Genomic DNA, 20,375 nt, shown 5'->3' with positions numbered 1-20,375 from the left:
TTAAGAACCACTGACAATAATGACATTAATGTGGCTAGGAAACAATTTTAGACACATCCTTTAAAGGCCCTTCTGTGGAGAGCCTCAACTTGTCCAGGGACCAGAATTGGAATTATGAACTTGAATTATCTAATGGGAATTTAAACTTGACAAGATATGGCCTTTCATTTAATTAGGATAATCTTAAAGCTGCACTAATCAATGTTTTTATATGAACAATGGATCAAATGACGGTCAAGTGACAGGGGTCACTCATAGTGTTGAACCCCCAGAGAATTATTACCAACTCTGCAGTTCCCCTCAGCTCCACAACTCCAAATGAATGCTGACTAAATATAAAAATATAAAAACTGATTAATGAAGCTTTAAGTATGTATTTAGAAATACTATTCAGAATGTTATTTTTCATTGGTGTTGTTCATTCATGTTTTTGTCAGAATTTCATACTTTTGTCATACTGGAGTTTACTACTATATGTTTTGACCTCTGTAGTTCTGAGCAACCCATGTCACTATACACAATAATAATGTTCCTGTTAACGCTGTCTGTCTGTTACAGCATTATCATGCATTTGTAATCATCAATCATTATATGTATTTGCATTAAAAATAACTTGTTTTTGATTGTCACTAAGAGGAAATTGTAGATGTCTTTTATGATCACATTTAGAGTTTTCTACCATTCCAAATTTTTGAGAAAAAATCTCTACATATATAAACAAAATGTATCATCTATTATCACTAGAATCACAAACTTTGCATGGCGATTATTTCCACTTCATCTTGCCGACATGAAAATAAATCAATCAGTTAAACAGTGATGTAAACACCTAAAAACAGCAGTTATAAATACACTGATAAAGCAGCAAAGAGATACAAGAACAAGTGGAGACAGAGTCGACAGTTTGACAGAAGACTTTGTCCAAATGATGCAGAGTCAAGTTTTCGTTCTACTGCTCAAGCGTCCCAGGATGTCCTTCTCTGAGGCCTGCCGATCCTCATCTGTGCCCAAAATATGAAAGACAGAAATGAAGTGAGAATTAATAAATGAATCAAAGAAAGAAAAAAATATGATAAATGGTTAAACTAATTGATGAAATGCCATTCATTACGCTTTCTTTGTTCCGATGAAATTTTGATACCAAATTTATTAATGATAGGATAACAACACCAAGCTTGTGTGTTTCTGTGGATATGCACTGACCGGCTGGTTGGAGGAGAGGCCTCTGTGGTGAAGGGCCGGGCTAGCAGGCTGTTGGTGTCCAGCATTAGAAAAAGAAAGAGTCGTAGTTAGAGTATTATGTCTGTATGGTGGATCTGACAGTGAATACTCAGTCTCCAGTCCATTTATAATCGCTGATGGGTTTGATTGTCTGTCGTCAGTATCCGAAGATGGTCGATTCAGCTCATAGAGAACAGGTTGTCTGTAAACACTCGAGTCCTCTCTGTGGATGGCTGATTCGTCATTTGCATAAGAGGGGTTGTTGTAATCTCCTATGAATAGCAGAACAGTAAAGGGTTATTGGAGATTCACATACAGAAAAAATGTAATTTCATGCCTGGAGAGGTCAATTTTAGTTATATAGCCAATATCATAAATCACAAATGTTTGCCTCAACGGGGTAGAGTGGCCATCACACAGATGTATACAACAAATTAAGAAGTGGTTCTTAAGTGGTTCTTAAAGCTTAAAGCTGTACTATTTAATAGTTTTATATTAACAATCAATTAATAGATCATGTGTAGTGTAAAATGGATGAGTTCATAGTGATGGTTTATCATCAACTCTGTAGCTCCTATCAGCTCTATAGTATTTAGCCTGTATTTAAGCCTATATTAGCTCATTGTTTTGGTCTACATGGGACCAAAAGAAAAACAATTCAGTTTTAAATTTTCATTTTTGGAAGCAGTAGTCAAGTTGCACTTGCATTAGCTGATTGACATCAGCTGCTTCACAATAACTGGCTTATTCATCAGCCATTTAGCTACCAGCTGTCTAGTGACGTTAAGTCATATTCATGCAGATGTGCAACACTGCCATTATAACCTGAGACCTCACAATATCATTCTGCCATTAACCTCGTTCTAATACTGTTTGCTGCTGCAGCTCCATCAGCTATCACAACCTCCTGTCTGTGAGATTTAATGTTTATGTATATGTTTTTTAACAGGCTTTTGTTTCAGCATAATCATCATCGCTCCTCAGATTCTTTGAATGCTCCTTCAAAGAGAGGTCTTTCCTACCAAATTTGACTCTAAATGAAAACAGGTTGTGCACATTGAATAATAAATCAGATTTAAGGAAGTCCTTAAATTTCATTTTTCTTGCACATACTGTACATATACTAATTTTCTTTTATTTAATGGGACCATCAAGTGAAACCATGATTTTCTGTCTGTTGTCTGTGAGGATTCTCAGTCATCCAGGTCATGGTTATCCAAGGATGGTCGATTCTAGGGCAACTGGACTTAGTTGTAGATACTTGAGGACAGTTCACCTCTCATCCAAGGGGCTTCTTCTGTTCTAACTGACTGACGGGGAGTCTCAGGTATTTAACTTCTGTGGGGTCATTATCAAGATTGTATCATTGATACTGCTTGGTTCATTTGTGCTCCTGGCTGTTGTAATGACAGTCGTTAAGAGTCGTTGGAGTCACCTTAGGCCAAGTGTAAATGACAATCCAAGTTGTCACATGAGGCCAAATGTGAGTGGTAGATAGGGTCCTGTTTACACCTGGCATTAACATGCATCTCGGGTGAACCGATCACAAGTGGACAGCTCTAAGTGCAGGTGTGAATGCACCCAAGACGCATTGAGGACACACTGAGATCCGATCACTCAGACCACATTTGGAGGTGGTCTGGGCTGCATGTGGTCACATTCTTTTCCCGTTTCTCTAACCCGTTTTCATCTTCAAATCAACAATTGGAATAGAAATTAAACCAAAACAAGAAAATAACTTGGTTTTCGTTTGTGTTTCTAAAAAATATTTCAGAAGCTAAATGTTTAATTCTGTTTCCCCTGGATAGTTTCCTCTGTCCTGTCAAGTTAACTACAGTTTTTAGTTTTGCTGCCCTTCTCAACATAATGAGCTCAGGATTTATTAGGAGGATGGCTGCTTTACTCACTCCAAACAGTTTCACTGTATGAACCTGGACTGTGTGTGTAACAGCTGACCATTTGGATGTGTAGAAGAACACAGAACATTAATAAACATTATATGTCCTGTCAGCGTGTCTGAGATTTAAATAATCAATGAAGTTACGCTCCTGTGCATAAATGTGCACAGCGTCTCAATCACAAGTGGTCACCCAAGATGCATATGGAGACGCATGTTAATGCCAGGTGTAAACAGGGCCTTCGTCTCTTGGGAAGGGTTGAAAGGACAGCATTGTAGGTGGGGGATAAGTGGTGTCTCCCCCTCAGTTGAGGGATAGATTCTCTACTCTGAAATAGATCGCCTCTTTCACTCCTCTTTCAAACTGTCTGTCCTCCCTATCCATAATATGTACATTGTTGTCATCGAAAGAGTATCCTTTATCTTTCAGGTGTGGGTAAACTGCTGGGTCTTGATGTGAGGAGTTGGCCCTCCTGTGTTGAACCATGAGTTTGTTTAATGATTGTTAAGTTTCCCTGATATACAAGCCTGTGCATTCCTCACTGCATTGGACTGCATATACTAGATTGCTTTTCTTGTGTTTGGGTGTTTGGTCGTTCGGGTGGACCAGTTTTTGTCTTAGTGTGTTGCTGGGTTTGAAAAAACACAGGGATGCAATGTTTGTTGAAAATCCTCCTGCGTTTCACAGATACTCCAGACATGTATGGAATGATGATGTTGTTGTGTTTATTCTTCTTTTCTTCACCACCCACAGTATCAGCATTCTTCCTGCATCTTGTGGCTGTTTTCACAAAGGTCCAGTTAGGGTATCCACAAGCTTTAAGCGCATCCTTCAGGTATTTGTGCTCCCTCTCTTGGGCCTGGGCACTTGTTGGTACATTATCAGCTCAGTGGTGCACGGTTCTGATAACTCCTTGCTTATGCTCCAGTGGGTGGTGAGAGTCAAAGAGTAAGTATTGGTCTGTGTGTGTGAGTTTCCTGTATACTCCAGTGTGGAGGCTCCCGTCCTCTTCGATGTGTACAGCATAGTCAAAAAAGGCCAAGCTGTTGTTCCTGAAATCCTCTCGTGTGAACTTGATGTTACTGTCCACTGATACAATACAAGCAGGGATCCAGTCAGGAAAGAACAACAAGAATAAGTGCCATAAAGCTAAGTTTGAATCCGATAGGATGGAGGTGCCAACAGGCAGTGCACAGAGGCAATGTATAGAGTGCATAAAATGCATAGAAACAGATTTTTTTCTCTCTTCCTTCAGTCCTTTAAATGCAGAGTTGTTCGTGAAAGAGCTGAGTCTTTAATCTTTGCTTAAAGATTGAGAAGGACTCAATTGAACAGAGTTTGGTAACTCGTTCCACCACCAGGACACTAAAGAAGAAAAGAGTCTGGCTAGCGACTTAGGGCCCTGTTGTGGTGGTGGTACCAGGTGCTTTTCATTGACAGAGTGTAGTGAGTGGGAGGGTGTGTCGACCTGATTGAGGGAGTTCAGGTAGGCGGGAGATGTTTTAGTTGCTATTTTGTTAGCAATTGTCAGGGTTTTGAATTTGATGTGGGCAGCAACTGGGAGCCAGTGAAGGGATATGAAGCGAGGTGACATGCAGCGAGGTGATGTGCTGTTTTGGGCTGGTTGAAGACCAGACGTGCCGCCACGTTCTGGATCATCTGCAAAGGTTTGAATGTACATGTGGGGAGGCCTGCTAGTAAGGAATGCGTGATATTTAAGAGCCTGTACCAGGAGTTGTGCTGCATGCTCAGACAAGTTGGGTCTAATTCCTGATGTTTTACAGGGCAAATCAACACAACCGAGCAATTGAGGCCACATGAACCTTAAAGGTTAGTTGGTCATCGATCATGACATCCAAGTTTTGGGCAGATTTTGTGGGCATGAGTTGGGTTGATTTGAGTCATGTCCATAAATTTAAACCTTATCCTTGGGTGCATTGTGAGGCCTTAAATCAGCACTAATTCACATTTTTTATGATGTAAAAGATGTCTCCAGTGATCACAAACAGAGAGAGAGAGAGGCAAAACTGCAGTTGCCCTCAGCTTTATAGAGCTTTTTAGCTTCTTTAGGCCCTTTTTTGTTTAGCATGCAGCTGTTTTCAGTAAAAAGCTCTGGTAAAGACACTGTAAGCTACCCAGTGAGAAGACACAGTAAGAAAGACACAGTTAGTTACTAGCTGGTGAACATAGCTAAAGAGTCGGGTATTTTTCACAGGAGTTGGTGGAGACCAAACCAGAGCTAAAGGAGTGTCAGGTGTAGGATGTGTAAATAGGCAACCATTTGCTAACACAATTAATAAAACAACTTTATAAGGCAATAACATGTCAATGTTGTGACCACAGCTTGTTCCCTGAATGACCAAAAAACGAATGAATGTAGCTTTGATGATGTCATACTGTGCCCATGGATGAAATGTGTCTGGTATGTCCTCCCACTACTGCATTCATAAAGATCTGCTGAAAGTCTTTCGGATAGTGTACACACCATCTCTACTTTATTTCCAACTCTTTGCACTTGTAAAGGAAGACCTTTACACCAGCATGTCATCATTTCCTTCAGAGGATGGCAACTTTCCCAATGAACTTTAGTTCACTGTAGATCATTAACCATGTCTTCAGCCAGCAAGCAACCAATCAGACTGACGCTCAGGGCTCGTATTTCTGAGTTTGCTTTACAGTATAAACTATATAAATCCTATAGTATTGGGTGCTGTAATTATATCAGAATGTGCACAGCACGAGTTGCATACCCAAAACAGACTGTAGGCTTCAGGAAAGAAATACTGGTGTGTTTGTGTGTGTGTGTGTAATTAATACTATACATTACCAGCATTGTGAATGTCACTGTTTGATCTGGACCACTCAAAGTCCTCAGTCAACCACTGGTTCACCAGCTGCACTTTAATGTCCCTTTTCCTGCAGACACAGTAGAGCAGGTTTTATCATATCAGCTTTCATTACAGAAAATGTGTGGAAAAAATGCTATGTCTCCAAAGGCAAAATTAAATGCAGTTCCCGCTCCAAACATTGTAAAACCCTGTTTGACTCATGGTATGATGAAAAATATTTAATTGTGAGCTCTGGTCTCTAGGATTAAAGCCACACTCATTCACCACCCCAACTACCACACCTAGCTTTTCACATCACTACATAACTTCCTCCATATGCACTGAATGTTGACATTTAATGTAAATCATGTTGCAGAATCATTAAATATGGCTATAATTCCTAGGGAAACTGGCCGAGCTAAAATGATGGTGTCATATTGCTGTATGTTACTGGTAGAGATATTTGAACTGCTTTAAGCAACACATCACTTCGATTTTTTAAATAAGTTGTAATGTGTTGTTGGAAGTCACCATATTCTAAAGTGATACACACACTGGCTATGTCACATAGCATTATGTCATTTGACCCATAGCACCCACTGGACACACTACACAGAGAGAAATAGTCAGAATACAGAAGCTGAGATGTGCCAATCTGGAGAGAAAATAGGATAAAACTGCTGTTTTTCGGGAGAGTTGATGCATGTCAATGCTAGGAAATAGAACAGTGGCATATTCTGACACGTCAAGATGCAAAAGAAAAGATGACAACAATGGGTGCAGGGGATTTGACGTGTGTCATACTCCGCTGGGGTGTGTTGCCCTTTATTTATTAGGGACCGAGCCCAAAAGGCAGAGGACTACTGTAAAACAGGTAGACCTCTCCTAAGGGCGAGGACCCTATTGTTTTTCATGCGTTTGTTTGTTTGTTTCTTTCTTTCTTTATTATTACACCACTTAAACCCTAAATTTGACTCCCTAAACATGCTCAAAAACTCACCAAATTTGGCACACACATCAGTTCTGGTGAACAATTTGATAAAATGTAAAAATTATCTCCTAAAGTGCCAAAATATGCTCTCTAGCGCCACCTATGTAACTAATCTGGCTGCCACGGCCCGTAGGAATGTCGTAGAGAGATCAAACCAAAACTCAATTATGACACCCCAGACCTAAATCCAACAGGAAGTCTGCAATCTCAATTTCAAAATAAGACTTTGACCCAATTTTGGACCCCGAACAAACGCTATCTCCTCCGATACGTTAATGGCATCGGCTTCAAACTTTAATACATGACTTATGATACTGTGCTGAAAAAAAGTTGTTAAAAACTTTGTAATAACTCGAACGGTTTGGATTTTTTAAGCCCTGAAAGTTGAAGTGCCACATCACCCTTACAATGTAAATCAATGAAGAGGCAATCTATGGGCATGAACTTTGTGTCAAACAGATGCTTTTGACGTCTAAACTATAAGTCTGACCACTTTCAAACATGTATCAATGGATTCGCAAAGAAATTTCCTACTAAAATATGATTTTTAATGTAAGATTTGGCCAAAGTAATGGGATTTATGAGGAGATTTCACAAAAAGTGTACTCTAAAACCCTCCTCTCCAACTGCTCCTGGTGATGTCACTCCCTCAGTACTGTGAAACATTCCACAATACACACTCATTATAAAATCACAGGAGGAGCAAGAAAAGACTTTAAAATTCACACTCTTATATCTCAAAAACAGTAAAAGATAGAAAACACATGCAAATTCAAGATTTGTAGGTCAAAGTCTTGTGACTCATTTAAAGTTCAAATGAAGTCTGTATCTTAAACTATGTGGAAGCAGTAAATGTTCAAAAAGGTGTGGGTTCACTCACACTCTCCATTCAAATATATGAGTATTTTTCTGTGTCCAGCTGCAATTACTTATTGTCTCTACACACCGGACAGTACACATTTCAATCAAACTTTCAAAATAAAAGCACACCATACTTGTAAGAAATATCCCTCATTTTTAAAAAGCAAAATGATCTGATCCTGATGGATGAGTGTGAGGTCCCGACCAACGCCGCTTGCAGCTTTAATTTTTATTGTTTTTCTGTTAATATAACAGTAGTGCTGGCGTTACTGTTTTTTGTAGCCCCTGTGTGTAGTTATTATAGTGTCTTCTTAATTATTCTCATCGTATAAGATTCAGCTCATTATCCTTAGGATCATCCATACTGGATGATATACTCCTCACAATTTACATCTGGTGCGAACATTCATTGCCAGAAAAGTATCTCTTGTATTTTTTATTTTGCCAGGTGGATTATAAGAGTGTGAAAGTGGAGGTGATGAGGTCTATCGCAGTTTACCAATGGAGGTGCTGAAGACAGCAATGTTTAAATTCCACACCTAGGGGCTTTAATGCACTATGGTGTCACTTTAAATATAGGTTCCAAATATGACTTATATTTCATTGTCATTAGGTGGTCAGCTATCCAGGGGTGTGGTCAGAACTGTCATTTTATTGTATTGAGAGGCACTGCTGATTATATTTAATGCTTATGACAGTAAACTGAACTGAACTAAAACAAAAGTTCTGAAGCATTTTATCACATCTTCATGTTCTGATTAATGTCAGCGCACAGCTTACCTCTTTTGCCTTTGTTTGTTCCTCAGTAAGAAGGCAGTCAAGACTCCCACTACCACCAACAGACAAGCAAAAGTCACACTTAACCCAGCATAGAAAGCAGTCCTCTGTATGGGGAGGCTACAGTCATCACTCAAGTACCATGTCGATTCCACGTTAGGACACCTGAACAGGAGGAGGAACAAAGTTATACAATAGAGACTGTAAGGTAGCAAAAACTAGCAGTTCTTTAAATTTCCATGACACTGAACCCTATCTGATATGTCAGTCTCAGGAATCCATATAAGAGGGTCCTGAATAAAGTTTCAATTCAGTTCAGATCGTTACTGTCCCACAATAGGAAATTTTTCATTTCATAAATGATTTACACTTTTTGCACGCAAGGATCTTACATTTGTCCTTTTGTTGTTTTTCCCTGGGCCAGTTTGGAAACTCGTTTTTCCTCATTATCTATTATATGGATGCCATGATGATCAGTGCACTTTTTTTTACATTCGATTTGTTTTGTTTGTTTTATTTAGCAGTGAGGGTGCATTAGATTGTGGCTTTGGCTTTAAAACAATGTTTCTGTTGGTGTTATTACTGTGCCTGTTTTTGCGTAAATGACTTTTTCTCTAGAATAAAATAATGAATGTAATTGAATCTATCTCATGGTCTAGTTGCAGTGTATTGAGCGAGCAATTTTGATAAACTTAATGCCACAAAAACAGGAACGTGTTTCACAAGACAGAAGCCCATGTCTTACATTAAATCACAGGGAAACAAGTTTTTATAGTCTCTGTATTTTTTGTGTGCTTGTCAGTGTGATTGACTACTTAGAGCACTGATACATTTGCTTTTTACCTTACACATTCACATCATAGCTACCCCGCCTATCCTGCATTCCTTCAGGGTATTGGTTATACACATAACACATTCAGAAAGGGTTAGATTTAGCGGTTTGGGTTAGGGTAAAGATGAAATTAACCGCATGAACAGTGGGGTCAGTATATAAGAAAAAAAACTCAAACCACAACCACAATGGAAGAACGTGTTTAGTTATGTTTACATTGTGTAAAATCAGAGGTTCTCAAAGACGATATTCCAGTGTTGGCCAGGGATGATTTGGCCTCAATCTGCCATCCAGTGGATATACTTTTTGATGATTCCAGAGGAGTGGCTGCACTGGGAGTGAGCTCCTGATTACATCTCAAACTTGGACCCAAAAAAGTGGAACATTTTGCAAATTAACACTAAAAAGTCTTCAGAGAGGACTCTATAGAAGAAGTAATAGCATTGATCAGCAAGAATAGAAGAGAAAACATCATCTTTGGATATATTTTTCAAATCAAAACAACTAGCTAGCTGTCAACTGCTAACTGCTACCTGCTGTTACCAATATTCAAAAGGAGATACAGCACTAAAGAAGCTAACAGAATAGTTTTGTTTTTTTTAAAAAACAAGAAGAAAACTTAAAAGGATCCTTGCTGGTAATGTAATCCACGTATGCTGGAGCCTCTTTATGCACCTTTGACTCAAGAATTGATGGCATGTGACTGGTGGTCACTCATCAGGATGGGGAGATGGTCAGCTCACCCCCCCCTGCCGACTCTGCTACAAGGCCAGTCCAGATTTTCAAATGTAAACATCAGATTAAACATCAAGTAAGACCATCTGTACATCCATCTCAACATCGAAGGAAACGGTCCTGGCCACACAGATCTTCTGAGGTTCCTAATCACCCGGATGGCGGCCTTTTCGCCCCACTGAGGTCGAGAGGAGGTTCTGGGTGCACCGGGCCGGTGCTGAGGGGCTTAAGAGGAGCTTCTACCCTCTTGCCACTGTGATCCTGGATGGGATTGCTACATAGGGCTGTCATTGGAGGCCGTTTATTGTACCACAGAGCATGCCTGTCAAAAACTGCGTCAAGTTCAAAGCAGTGTTTCATCAGCAAAAACACCTGGGCTGTGTTTCATGGAGTGCTTTTTGGACTACTGTTGGTACTCATTGCTGTATTGCCTGTGCGTGTCTGTCTGGCCAGAGCAATCAACATTGATGGAAAACAACTGGGACACCGAGTGCTTGAGCTTGGGACAAATGCTGGCTCATGGCCAGTTGATGCCCCTACAGTGAGTTTTCATCATAACTTACTGGGATATTTTGCAATCTATTCCTCTGTCCTGTGGCACAGACGAGCCCAGGTACCAGAACGAATCACTGATCCAGTGGACCGGTCATCTGCCACCCCATTTCTGAGAATAGCAGGTCTCCTCTTCATGCTGATCCTGCTTTCCAGAGATGTTCAGCTAAATCCTGGGCTAGTGACCCCTGGAGTGCTGCAGAACTTCGATGCTGATTTGTGCCCGAGTGTGTCTGGGACTCCTCTGGTACCAGTGATGAATGAGCAGCAATGATTTCCGAGCCGGGCTTCTCCCTTAACAGACTAAACTTTGTTAACACAAGGCATGATGTCTAAATGAATAACTTTTTGCTACCGGGCAGTGGAAACCTTGATAGGTCCAGTGTCTCTCTCACAAAACCGGCTGCTGACACCACTGTGTGTCGAAACCCTCCAGTGAGCAATCATGCAAAAGTCTCACGGGACCCGAAGCTGAAACCGAGGGGGCTATTTGGTGGACGTTTTAACATCAGTACATTCCTGCAAAGAGCAATCAGCTAACTCATCTTGTGTCTGACTCAAATCTGGACTTTCTCTGTTTGACTGAAACATGGTTGAAACAAACAACTCCTGCGAGTGTGTTCACGGTGCACGGATACCAATGTTTCAGAAGAGACAGACCTGGTGGAAGAGGAGGAGGGGTGCTTTTTTATGTGAGAGACAACATCAAATGTGAATGTGTGGTTTATAATGCGGGTAACACGTTAGAATATGTTGGGATAAAAATAATGTTATCCCAGCAAATGTCTTTTAACATCATAGGTATCTATAGGCCCCCTTCTGCAGATGACAGTTTTTATGATCAACTCACAGAAGTCTTGAAAGAGTGTAATCTCAACAAAGAATTATTACTTATGGGTGATTTTAATGTGAATTGGGAGGAAAAAACTAACAGGGAAAAAGTAAAAATGATCACAGAGAAATTCCAACTAGAACAACTAGTAAAAGGCCCAACTAGGATTGCAAAATGCTCCAGTACACAAATTGATCTGATATTTACTAACAAACCAGAAAGGATAACTAAACGTTGTAATTTAATCACTGGTTTATCAGATCATAACCTAACCCTATGTCTGAGAAAACTGACTAGACCACGGCAGCTAAGACAATGATCCTTCAATGCATACCCAGGGCTAGGCAAGAAGGATTTATCAATGAAATTAACAGCTTGAACTGGGATCATATACTGTCCTCTGATGATCTGGACTATGGGTGTAATACTTTCACTCACAGAATCAACTCTGTGAGGGAAAAATTTAATGTGAGGATACAAATAAAATCTAAAAATAAAAACAATTTACCGTGATTAATGAAAATTTGTGGAAACTAATGAAACTAGAGCTGCACTAAGGAAGGCAATTAAAATTAGAGGAGACACTGACATGCTGATTTATAAAGGTTTAAGGAACAAAGTTATCCAAGAGCTAAGAGAGGCTAAATCTTGTTTTTATCTCAATATTTTGAATGAGGCAAAAGGCAACAGTAAATTGATTTGGAAAAACATCGATAATCTCACAAGGAAGGACTTAAAATTTTTAGGAGATTTTAAACTCAAAGTACAGGGAAAGTTAATTGAGGATCATCTTACTGTTGCTTCTGTCTTTAATATTTTTTTTCTTGAGTCTGTATATGAGTTAGGAAAAAAAATTACAAAAAGGAAACTGGATATTGTTCCTATAGATGCTACAGGCCAGGTTTTCGAGCTGCTAGAAACTAAGGAGTTACAAGTAAACAAAATCATCAGCTCCTTAAAAAGGTCCAAAAGTAGAGATGCTTTCCAATTTGACATCATGTTTGTCAAATCCCACAAAGATATTTTACTAATTACTCATTTAATTAACTTGTCTTTTTGTCAGCTCATTTCCTGATGGCTGGAACATTGTCATTGTCTAAAAACAACTAGACCTATATTTTGTTGAGCTGAGTGCTTACATTATCCCAAATGTTTCCAACAAGTTTTAAATCTAGAGAAGTATTCATTTTAATCAAGGTAATGGTTACTTAAGTTGCTCATTTAATTAACTAGTCTTTTAAACACAGCTCCTTTCCTGATGACTGGAAATGAGCCATTGTCACGCCTATTTTTAAATCTGGAGACCGCCTTGAAGCCAGTAACTACAGACCAATAAGTATACTGCCAATACTCTCAAAGGTTGCTGAGGAAGTTGTCATTAACAACAACTGACAACATTTCAACATTTCTTAATACAAGCAATTTTGGTCTACGTTGTATGCAATTTGGCTTTAGAGCAAATCATTCTACTGAAACTGCTACCTCGCACTTAATAGAGCAAATTAAATCAAGAATTGACAAAGGAGGAGTAGTTGGTGCTGTATTTTTAGATCTGCGTAAAGCATTCAATACAGTCAATCATGATGTTTTAATATCGAAACTCTCTAAATTTAACTTCTCATCTAGAGCACTAGCATGGATGTCTTCATATTTATCCAATAGGATACAATGTGTTAAAGTTGGTGACACACTGTCCAGCAACATGAAGTGCACAATGGGTGTTCCATAAGGGTCAGTGTTAGGTCCCCTATTATTTAGCCTATATATTAATGATCTCCCTAAACAATGTCATGATTTAGAACTACAAATGTATGCAGATGACACCGTTGTGTACACACATGTGTAGCTGCTGCTGCTAAGCTAACAATTGTATTGGAAAAAATCACACATTGGCTTGATCAATCATGTCTGAGTCTAAATGTAAACAAGACAAATGGCATGTTTTTCTCAAAAACTATGGTACAAAGTCCTGCTGCTGATATTTTCATCAAAGGTGAAAAAAATGACATAGTTACTGATTTTAGATATCTTGGTGTGACACTGGATCCTTATTGGAACTTTAAGAAACATGTTAAAAAACAGTTAAAACCATAAAGTACAACTTAGCAAATTTTAGCCATATTAGAGACTGTCTCTCTTTGGACGCAGCCAAGATATTTATGCATGCTATGACTATTTCCCATATGTCTTATTGCATCACATGTTGGGGGCAGGCTGGTGAAACAGCCATAAAACCTCTTGAGTCCTTATACAAACAAACTCTAAAAAGTCTGGACAAAAAGCAAATGCATTTCCATCACTGTAGGGTACTGGAGAAATACAATTTACTGAGCTTTGACAATTTTAGATTATTCTGAAATTTGTTTCTACACTCGCTCAGTAAATTCTATTAGATCCTCCAGAATATCCCCTATACAAGATTGTACTATACCATTTCGTTGCACTGCATTTGGGCAGTCAGCTTTCTCTGTGAAAGCCACAACTCAGTGGAATGCCCTACCTGATGATATGAAGAACTGTAGTTCTATCAATGCAGGCCAAATTAAAAAATCAACTAAAGACGAATCAGCTGTGTGACCACTGAGTCTAGTTTACATTATTAATTTCTAATTGACATTGTGGGTGTATGTGATGTGCTGTTGTGTGTAGCTTTGTATTTTGTATAGTGTGTTCTGTGTATTTTTTTGTTTGTTTTTTGTTTGTTTGTTTGTTTTTTTTGTTTGGTTTTTGTTCTTTTGTTTTTCGCTTTGTACTGTTTGTTGTTGTGCTGTTGTATGTTTTGATTGTGGGGGACTACGGATGCAAATTAGCTTTGAGCAAACTCTGGTGCAATGCATCTTTAATGTTTAAAACTACACTGTCCCAATCAATAAATCAAATCAAACAAATGAATACTCACACAGAAAGTAGCAAGAAGAAGCAACTATTGTATGTGAACAATCCTGTTCACATTACAATTTCCTATCTACATGTACGCAATATTACAAGCAAGTATATCTTAGGCATTCACTAGAAGCACTGTGAGACAACTGACAGCAGAGTCAACTTACCTGCAAAGAGGTCCAATGTCCTTGTACACTGTGCACTTTCCGTTGTTGTAGCATCTTTTATAATGTGAGTGTTGACTTCTACATGCAGTCACACATACTATCTTTCCATCAAGTTCCACAGATTCGTAGTATTGAGCAACATCTGGATCTTCAACAAACTTTTCACAGACAGCTGGTGTACGTCAGGAGAAGTCAGAGAAACAAAGACATGAAGAGTTAAATAAGTTTACTCTTATGTCCAGCTTTGCCAAATATGCATTTGCATTTAGTGGTAAACCTCAATAAGTCTTTAGGTCTTATAGGCTTTCATACTATAATGAAGGCCTTCTTAAATTTGTGTATACATACAAAAACACTTAATTGCTATTGCTATAAAAATGCCAGTGGGCATACGAGTATCAAAAAAGGGTAGTGTTATTGAATTCTTCCGAGAATGAACACTTGAAAGGTACATGTTGTGATTTTGTTATAGTGTCAAATAGTGTTCCTAAATCCCTATAATTTGTCCCATTTCACTGTTAATATTTTTAAGCTTAGCAAAGGTCCCGATTGAAATATTTAAATTTAATACTGATCAAATACTTTACACACACACACACACACAGACACAGACACACACACACACACACACACACACACACACATTGTGGTGATACTGACATCCAAAATCAGCCGATGTTTTATTCACTGTAGGCTGAGCTGTTACGTTGAAATCAGGACATTCTGAAAAGTCAAAAAAAAAACAACAATTATAAACATATAAACTATTTTTGATCAGAAGTAAAAATGAAAAATTAGGAAATGGGTCACATAGTGCCAAAGTTGTAACAAAAAACTTCAAACACAACATTTGTCGGTAATCAGAGACCTTTTGGCCACACTGGTGGAATGGCTCTCGAGATGGCAGTTTTGGTCCAGATTGAAATATCTCATCAAATTCTGGGTGAAATGCCATGAAAATCAGACCAGACATTTGTGGTTTTGAGTGAAATGTCTTGACAACTATTGACACTCATGTCCTTCTCAGGATGATTTGTCATATCTTTGGTGAACTTTTAATCTCTTATTAGGTCAAAATTTTGATTTGTTCAACACTTTGGTTTATGACTAAATAACGGCAAAACTAATGACATTTCCATCAGCCTCAGCCGTACTTTGCGTTTGCTCCTAATTAGCCAATGTTAGCATGCTAACATGAAACATGAAACATAAACTAAGATTATGTCCATGGTTAAAAAAAAAAGTTTCACATCAGCATGGTCACATGCTGATGTGAAACTTTTTTTTGTGAGCATGTTAGCATAGCAACCATTACCATTTTTACACTTACTTCACCACAACTTAATCTAAAACAACTTTTATCTATCTGACAATTTGGTATGAGCATTGCATCCTCGAACAAGATTGTTTTTTATCTTAATAAATGTTTTGCAACTGTACAGTATGATTATGTATTTTCTGTCTTACCTCCTGTGCAGTTCACAAGGGCATCAAGTGCATCCTTAACTGCTTCATAGTCTTCCGTATATAGCTGGTTATGGCTAGCGTTATTTGGAATCCTCAGAACCACGTCATGTGTGACATTTACACTGAGGCAGACAGAATTTCACACAACATGTCAGTATAGTGAAGGGGTGCTCGAAAAATATAAAAAGGTTAGTGAGATTATTTAATTGCTTCTTCTGTTTTGGAGTCTTTTCACAATATCATTTGTGTGTTTTATTCTTCTTGTGTCCATTGATTCAGACAAAAAAAAAATTCTCAAAACTTTCTTCACTACAGAGCTGTGCACCTTAGAGAGTGCAAAAAGCACTATTCTCCAATGCAATTTAAACACACAAAACTTCCAATTGAAACTGAAACGAGATGTAAACCAATAAAGGGGTTAACATGTTCTTTTAAATCAATACACTTACTTAGAGCCACATTTAATGTAATAGTTTATAGTGTATTGTTAACATTTCTAACTGCTGTATGCAGCAAAAATGTCATGTGGAAATTATAGTAGAACTGGATTTTGTCGCCTAATGTGATGGTGCACATACAGTATTTCACCTGTACCTTCAGTCATACTTAAGCCAAAAATATTAAGGTTCAACAACCCAGACGTTTGACATTTATTGGTGAAAAGCATGCACTGAACTCCTCCTCTACTACAGTATTGGATGGGCTTTTGTGCCAGCTGATGTCACTTTCAATCGGGAAGAGTAGATTGTAACATCACCTCTGGCACCAAAGATCAGTGAAAAACAGACAGCTGTTCTCATGTTTGGAGGTACAGCAATCTAGGATGAAACAGCCTAACTGAAAAATTTGCCTTATGCCAAATAACTGGAATTATCCTTTACACATCAGATCAAACAGTCTTCTTAAAGTCAGGGTGCAAGTGGAAAGTTACCCTCTGGTAATTATGGATCTGATTTTTCAAACAGTTATGCTGTCCAGTGCAGCTTTACACAACTGATATTCATTATATCCTGACTTCTAAATTATTTTATTTTAGCGTTGCATCTTTTAAGTGTTTTTCTTCTCTTCTTACCCTTTTGCTCTTTGTGTGATACTGTAGATAGCCATGGCTTTACCCCATAATTTTATCTGAAATAAAGAGAGAGCAATTAATGACCAGTTTTTATCTCTGATCTCTGATTCAGTGTACTGCTGGAAAGGTGTTTGGCTCGCTTTACCTCTTCCACAGTGTTATTTGAGAATCTGACCAAAGGTTCTCCACGGCTAAGAGAAAAGAACAAGAGAGAAACTATCTTAAGAAAAAAAAACTTGGTAATTTACAGCACTGTTACATTAAAAGTATGTGCAAACACAATCAAATTACATTTGTGTCTATAGAGATTAATTCAATTATTATTTTTTTTGTTTCCAAACATTCCAAGTACATTACCTGACACTAATTACCACCACCTCTTGAAAGTTTGCTATCTTATTATCCTCGTAATATTTGTTCATCTGAAAAAAGACAAAATAAAATACATAATGTCTTGAGTGCAGCACAGGAAATTTTGTTTTTCAAGATAATTAATCATATTGCACAGGTAAGATAGATAAAGGCACCAAAGTTGACAAATAGGCACAAGTGATTTGCTTTATAAATGTGATGTCCCTTCTTGGGCTGGGTAAGATGTGAATATCTTTAGTCCTAACCTGAAATGTTTGGTGTTGCACAGTAGGATAAACTCCTCACGGCACTTCACATATAACCTAATCACTTACAAAGGCATTCTGACATCAATTAATTACTCACGATCATCAAATGTACAAACTACAGATCAGTGAATATTTTTATTTCAACTTGGCATTCCCTTACTAGGATGAATATTATAGAAGATTAATCTAGAGTGCACAGACATCATGTTATTTCTTCATCTGTTGTCCATTGTCATGACAACTTTCTGGCTTGGGTATTAAGTTAGGACAATATTTGACACTGACCCACACTGCTTGTGCATATACTATCAACTATGAGCCTAATGCACTGGACCACAAAGTGCTTTCTCCTGTCTTAACATTATATGTAAAAAATATTTTTGATTGGGTTATATTGCTTTAAACAAGCATGCTGTATCCATGTATCTCACCTGTTTGGTGAAGTTTCCAACAAATTCTTTGTATTCACGTGATGATTTATTGTCATATTTTTCATTGTATTCCTCATTGATCACCACATTGACCAGTACTGTTCTGTTGATTTTCTCTAAAAAGAAAAATGTTAAGGTGTCAGTTAAAGACTTTAAATAACACTTTACAAATTCAAAAGATTGTGTTTGTGAGTAACCTGATTTACCTGGATCAACAACATTTTCAATAAATTGGTTGGTGGTGGTGATTGGTGGTTCAGTTGGTGGTGTTGTTGATGGTTTGGTTGGTAATAAAGTTGAGGGTCCAGTTGGTGGGCGTGTTTGTGGTGTTGTTGACATTGAAGCTGAAGTGTGATCAGTTGATGATGTGCTATCGGTTGCCCCACTTGTAGCCTCAGTTGTACCAGACTGAGTGCCATCAGTTGTTTCAGTTGTTAACATTGCAGCAGAAGTGTGGCTTTTATCTGTTGATAAAGAGGCCTCAGTGGAGTCAGTTGTTGCCATTGTTTCTGTTGTTGTGGTGTCGTCAGTGGAGAAAGTTGTATCAGTATATTCAGTTGAATATGTCGTGCCAGGTTGGTTAGAAGTTACCATGGGACTACTTGACTCATCTGTTGACATTGAAGCTGAAGTTGTTGGACCAGTTTGGTCTGTTGTGGAAGAGGCTTCAGTGGACTCAGTTGTTGAATATTCATCTGTCGTACCAGTGTGATCAGTTGATAATGTGCTATCTGTTGCCCCACTTGTAGCCTCAGTTGTACCAGAATGATCAGTTGTGGCTGTGCCATCAATTGTTTCAGTTGTTAAGATTGCAGCAGAGGTTTGGCTTTCATCTGTTGATAAAGAGGCCTCAGTGGAGTCAGTTGTTGCCATTGTTTCTGTTGTTGTGGTGTCGTCAGTGGAGAAAGTTGTATCAGTATATTCAGTTGAATATGTCGTGCCAGGTTGGTTAGAAGTTACCATGGGACTACTTGACTCATCTGTTGACATTGAAGCTGAAGTTGTTGGACCAGTTTGGTCTGTTGTGGAAGAGGCTTCAGTGGACTCAGTTGTTGAATATTCATCTGTTGTACCAGTGTGATCAGTTGATGATGTGCTATCTGTTGCCCCACTTGTAGCCTCAGTTGTACCAGAATGATCAGTTGTGGCTGTGCCATCAATTGTTTCAGTTGTTAAGATTGCAGCAGAAGTTTGGCTTTCATCTGTTGATAAAGAGGCCTCAGTGGAGTCAGTTGTTGCCATTGTTTCTGTTGTTGTGGTGTCGTCAGTGGAGAAAGTTGTATCAGTATATTCAGTTGAATATGTCGTGCCAGGTTGGTTAGAAGTTACCATGGGACTACTTGACTCATCTGTTGACACTGAAGCTGAAGTTGTTGGACCAGTTTGGTCTGTTGTGGAAGAGGCTTCAGTGGACTCAGTTGTTGAATATTCATCTGTTGTACCAGTGTGATCAGTTGATGATGTGCTATCTGTTGCCCCACTTGTAGCCTCAGTTGTACCAGAATGATCAGTTGTGGCTGTGCCATCAATTGTTTCAGTTGTTAAGATTGCAGCAGAAGTTTGGCTTTCATCTGTTGATAAAGAGGCCTCAGTGGAGTCAGTTGTTGCCATTGTTTCTGTTGTTGTGGTGTCGTCAGTGGAGAAAGTTGTATCAGTATATTCAGTTGAATATGTCGTGCCAGGTTGGTTAGAAGTTACCATGGGACTACTTGACTCATCTGTTGACATTGAAGCTGAAGTTGTTGGACCAGTTTGGTCTGCTGTGGAAGAGGTGTCAGTGGACTCAGTTGTTGAATATTCATCAGTCGTACCAGTGTGATCAGTTGATAATGTGCTATCTGTTGCCCCACTTGTAGCCTCAGTTGTACCAGAATGATCAGTTGTGGCTGTGCCATCAGTTGTTTCAGTTGTTAAGATTGCAGCAGAAGTTTGGCTTTCATCTGTTGATAAAGAGGCCTCAGTGGAGTCAGTTGTTGCCATTGTTTCTGTTGTTGTGGTGTCGTCAGTGGAGAAAGTTGTATCAGTATATTCAGTTGAATATGTCGTGCCAGGTTGGTTAGAAGTTACCATGGGACTACTTGACTCATCTGTTGACATTGAAGCTGAAGTTGTTGGACCAGTTTGGTCTGTTGTGGAAGAGGCGTCAGTGGACTCAGTTGTTGAATATTCATCTGTCGTACCAGTGTGATCAGTTGATGATGTGCTATC

The 20,375-nt window shown here is 38.7% G+C and overlaps 1 protein-coding gene across 1 annotated transcript; it reads right to left on the bottom strand.

Annotated features, from left to right (window-relative positions):
• Window positions 1-292: 292 nt before the first annotated feature.
• On the bottom strand, window positions 293-18,506 carry LOC121889860 (mucin-17-like). Its single transcript, XM_042402081.1, has 12 exons — window positions 18,374-18,506; window positions 18,168-18,283; window positions 17,474-17,538; window positions 17,262-17,307; window positions 17,117-17,172; window positions 16,045-16,166; window positions 15,238-15,300; window positions 14,578-14,749; window positions 8,580-8,741; window positions 5,947-6,035; window positions 1,204-1,493; window positions 293-1,001 (listed from the first exon to the last, which is right to left on the bottom strand). Exons 1-12 carry the CDS (start codon window positions 18,504-18,506, stop codon window positions 957-959), a joined length of 1,359 nt encoding a protein of 452 aa, XP_042258015.1. The 3' UTR covers window positions 293-956.
• Between the last annotated feature and the right edge of the window lie 1,869 nt (window positions 18,507-20,375).

The sequence above is a fragment of the Thunnus maccoyii genome, chromosome 22 (genome assembly GCF_910596095.1).
Source record: "Thunnus maccoyii chromosome 22, fThuMac1.1, whole genome shotgun sequence".
Classification (NCBI taxonomy): domain Eukaryota; kingdom Metazoa; phylum Chordata; class Actinopteri; order Scombriformes; family Scombridae; genus Thunnus; species Thunnus maccoyii.
This window is presented reverse-complemented; position numbering and strand designations above follow the sequence as displayed.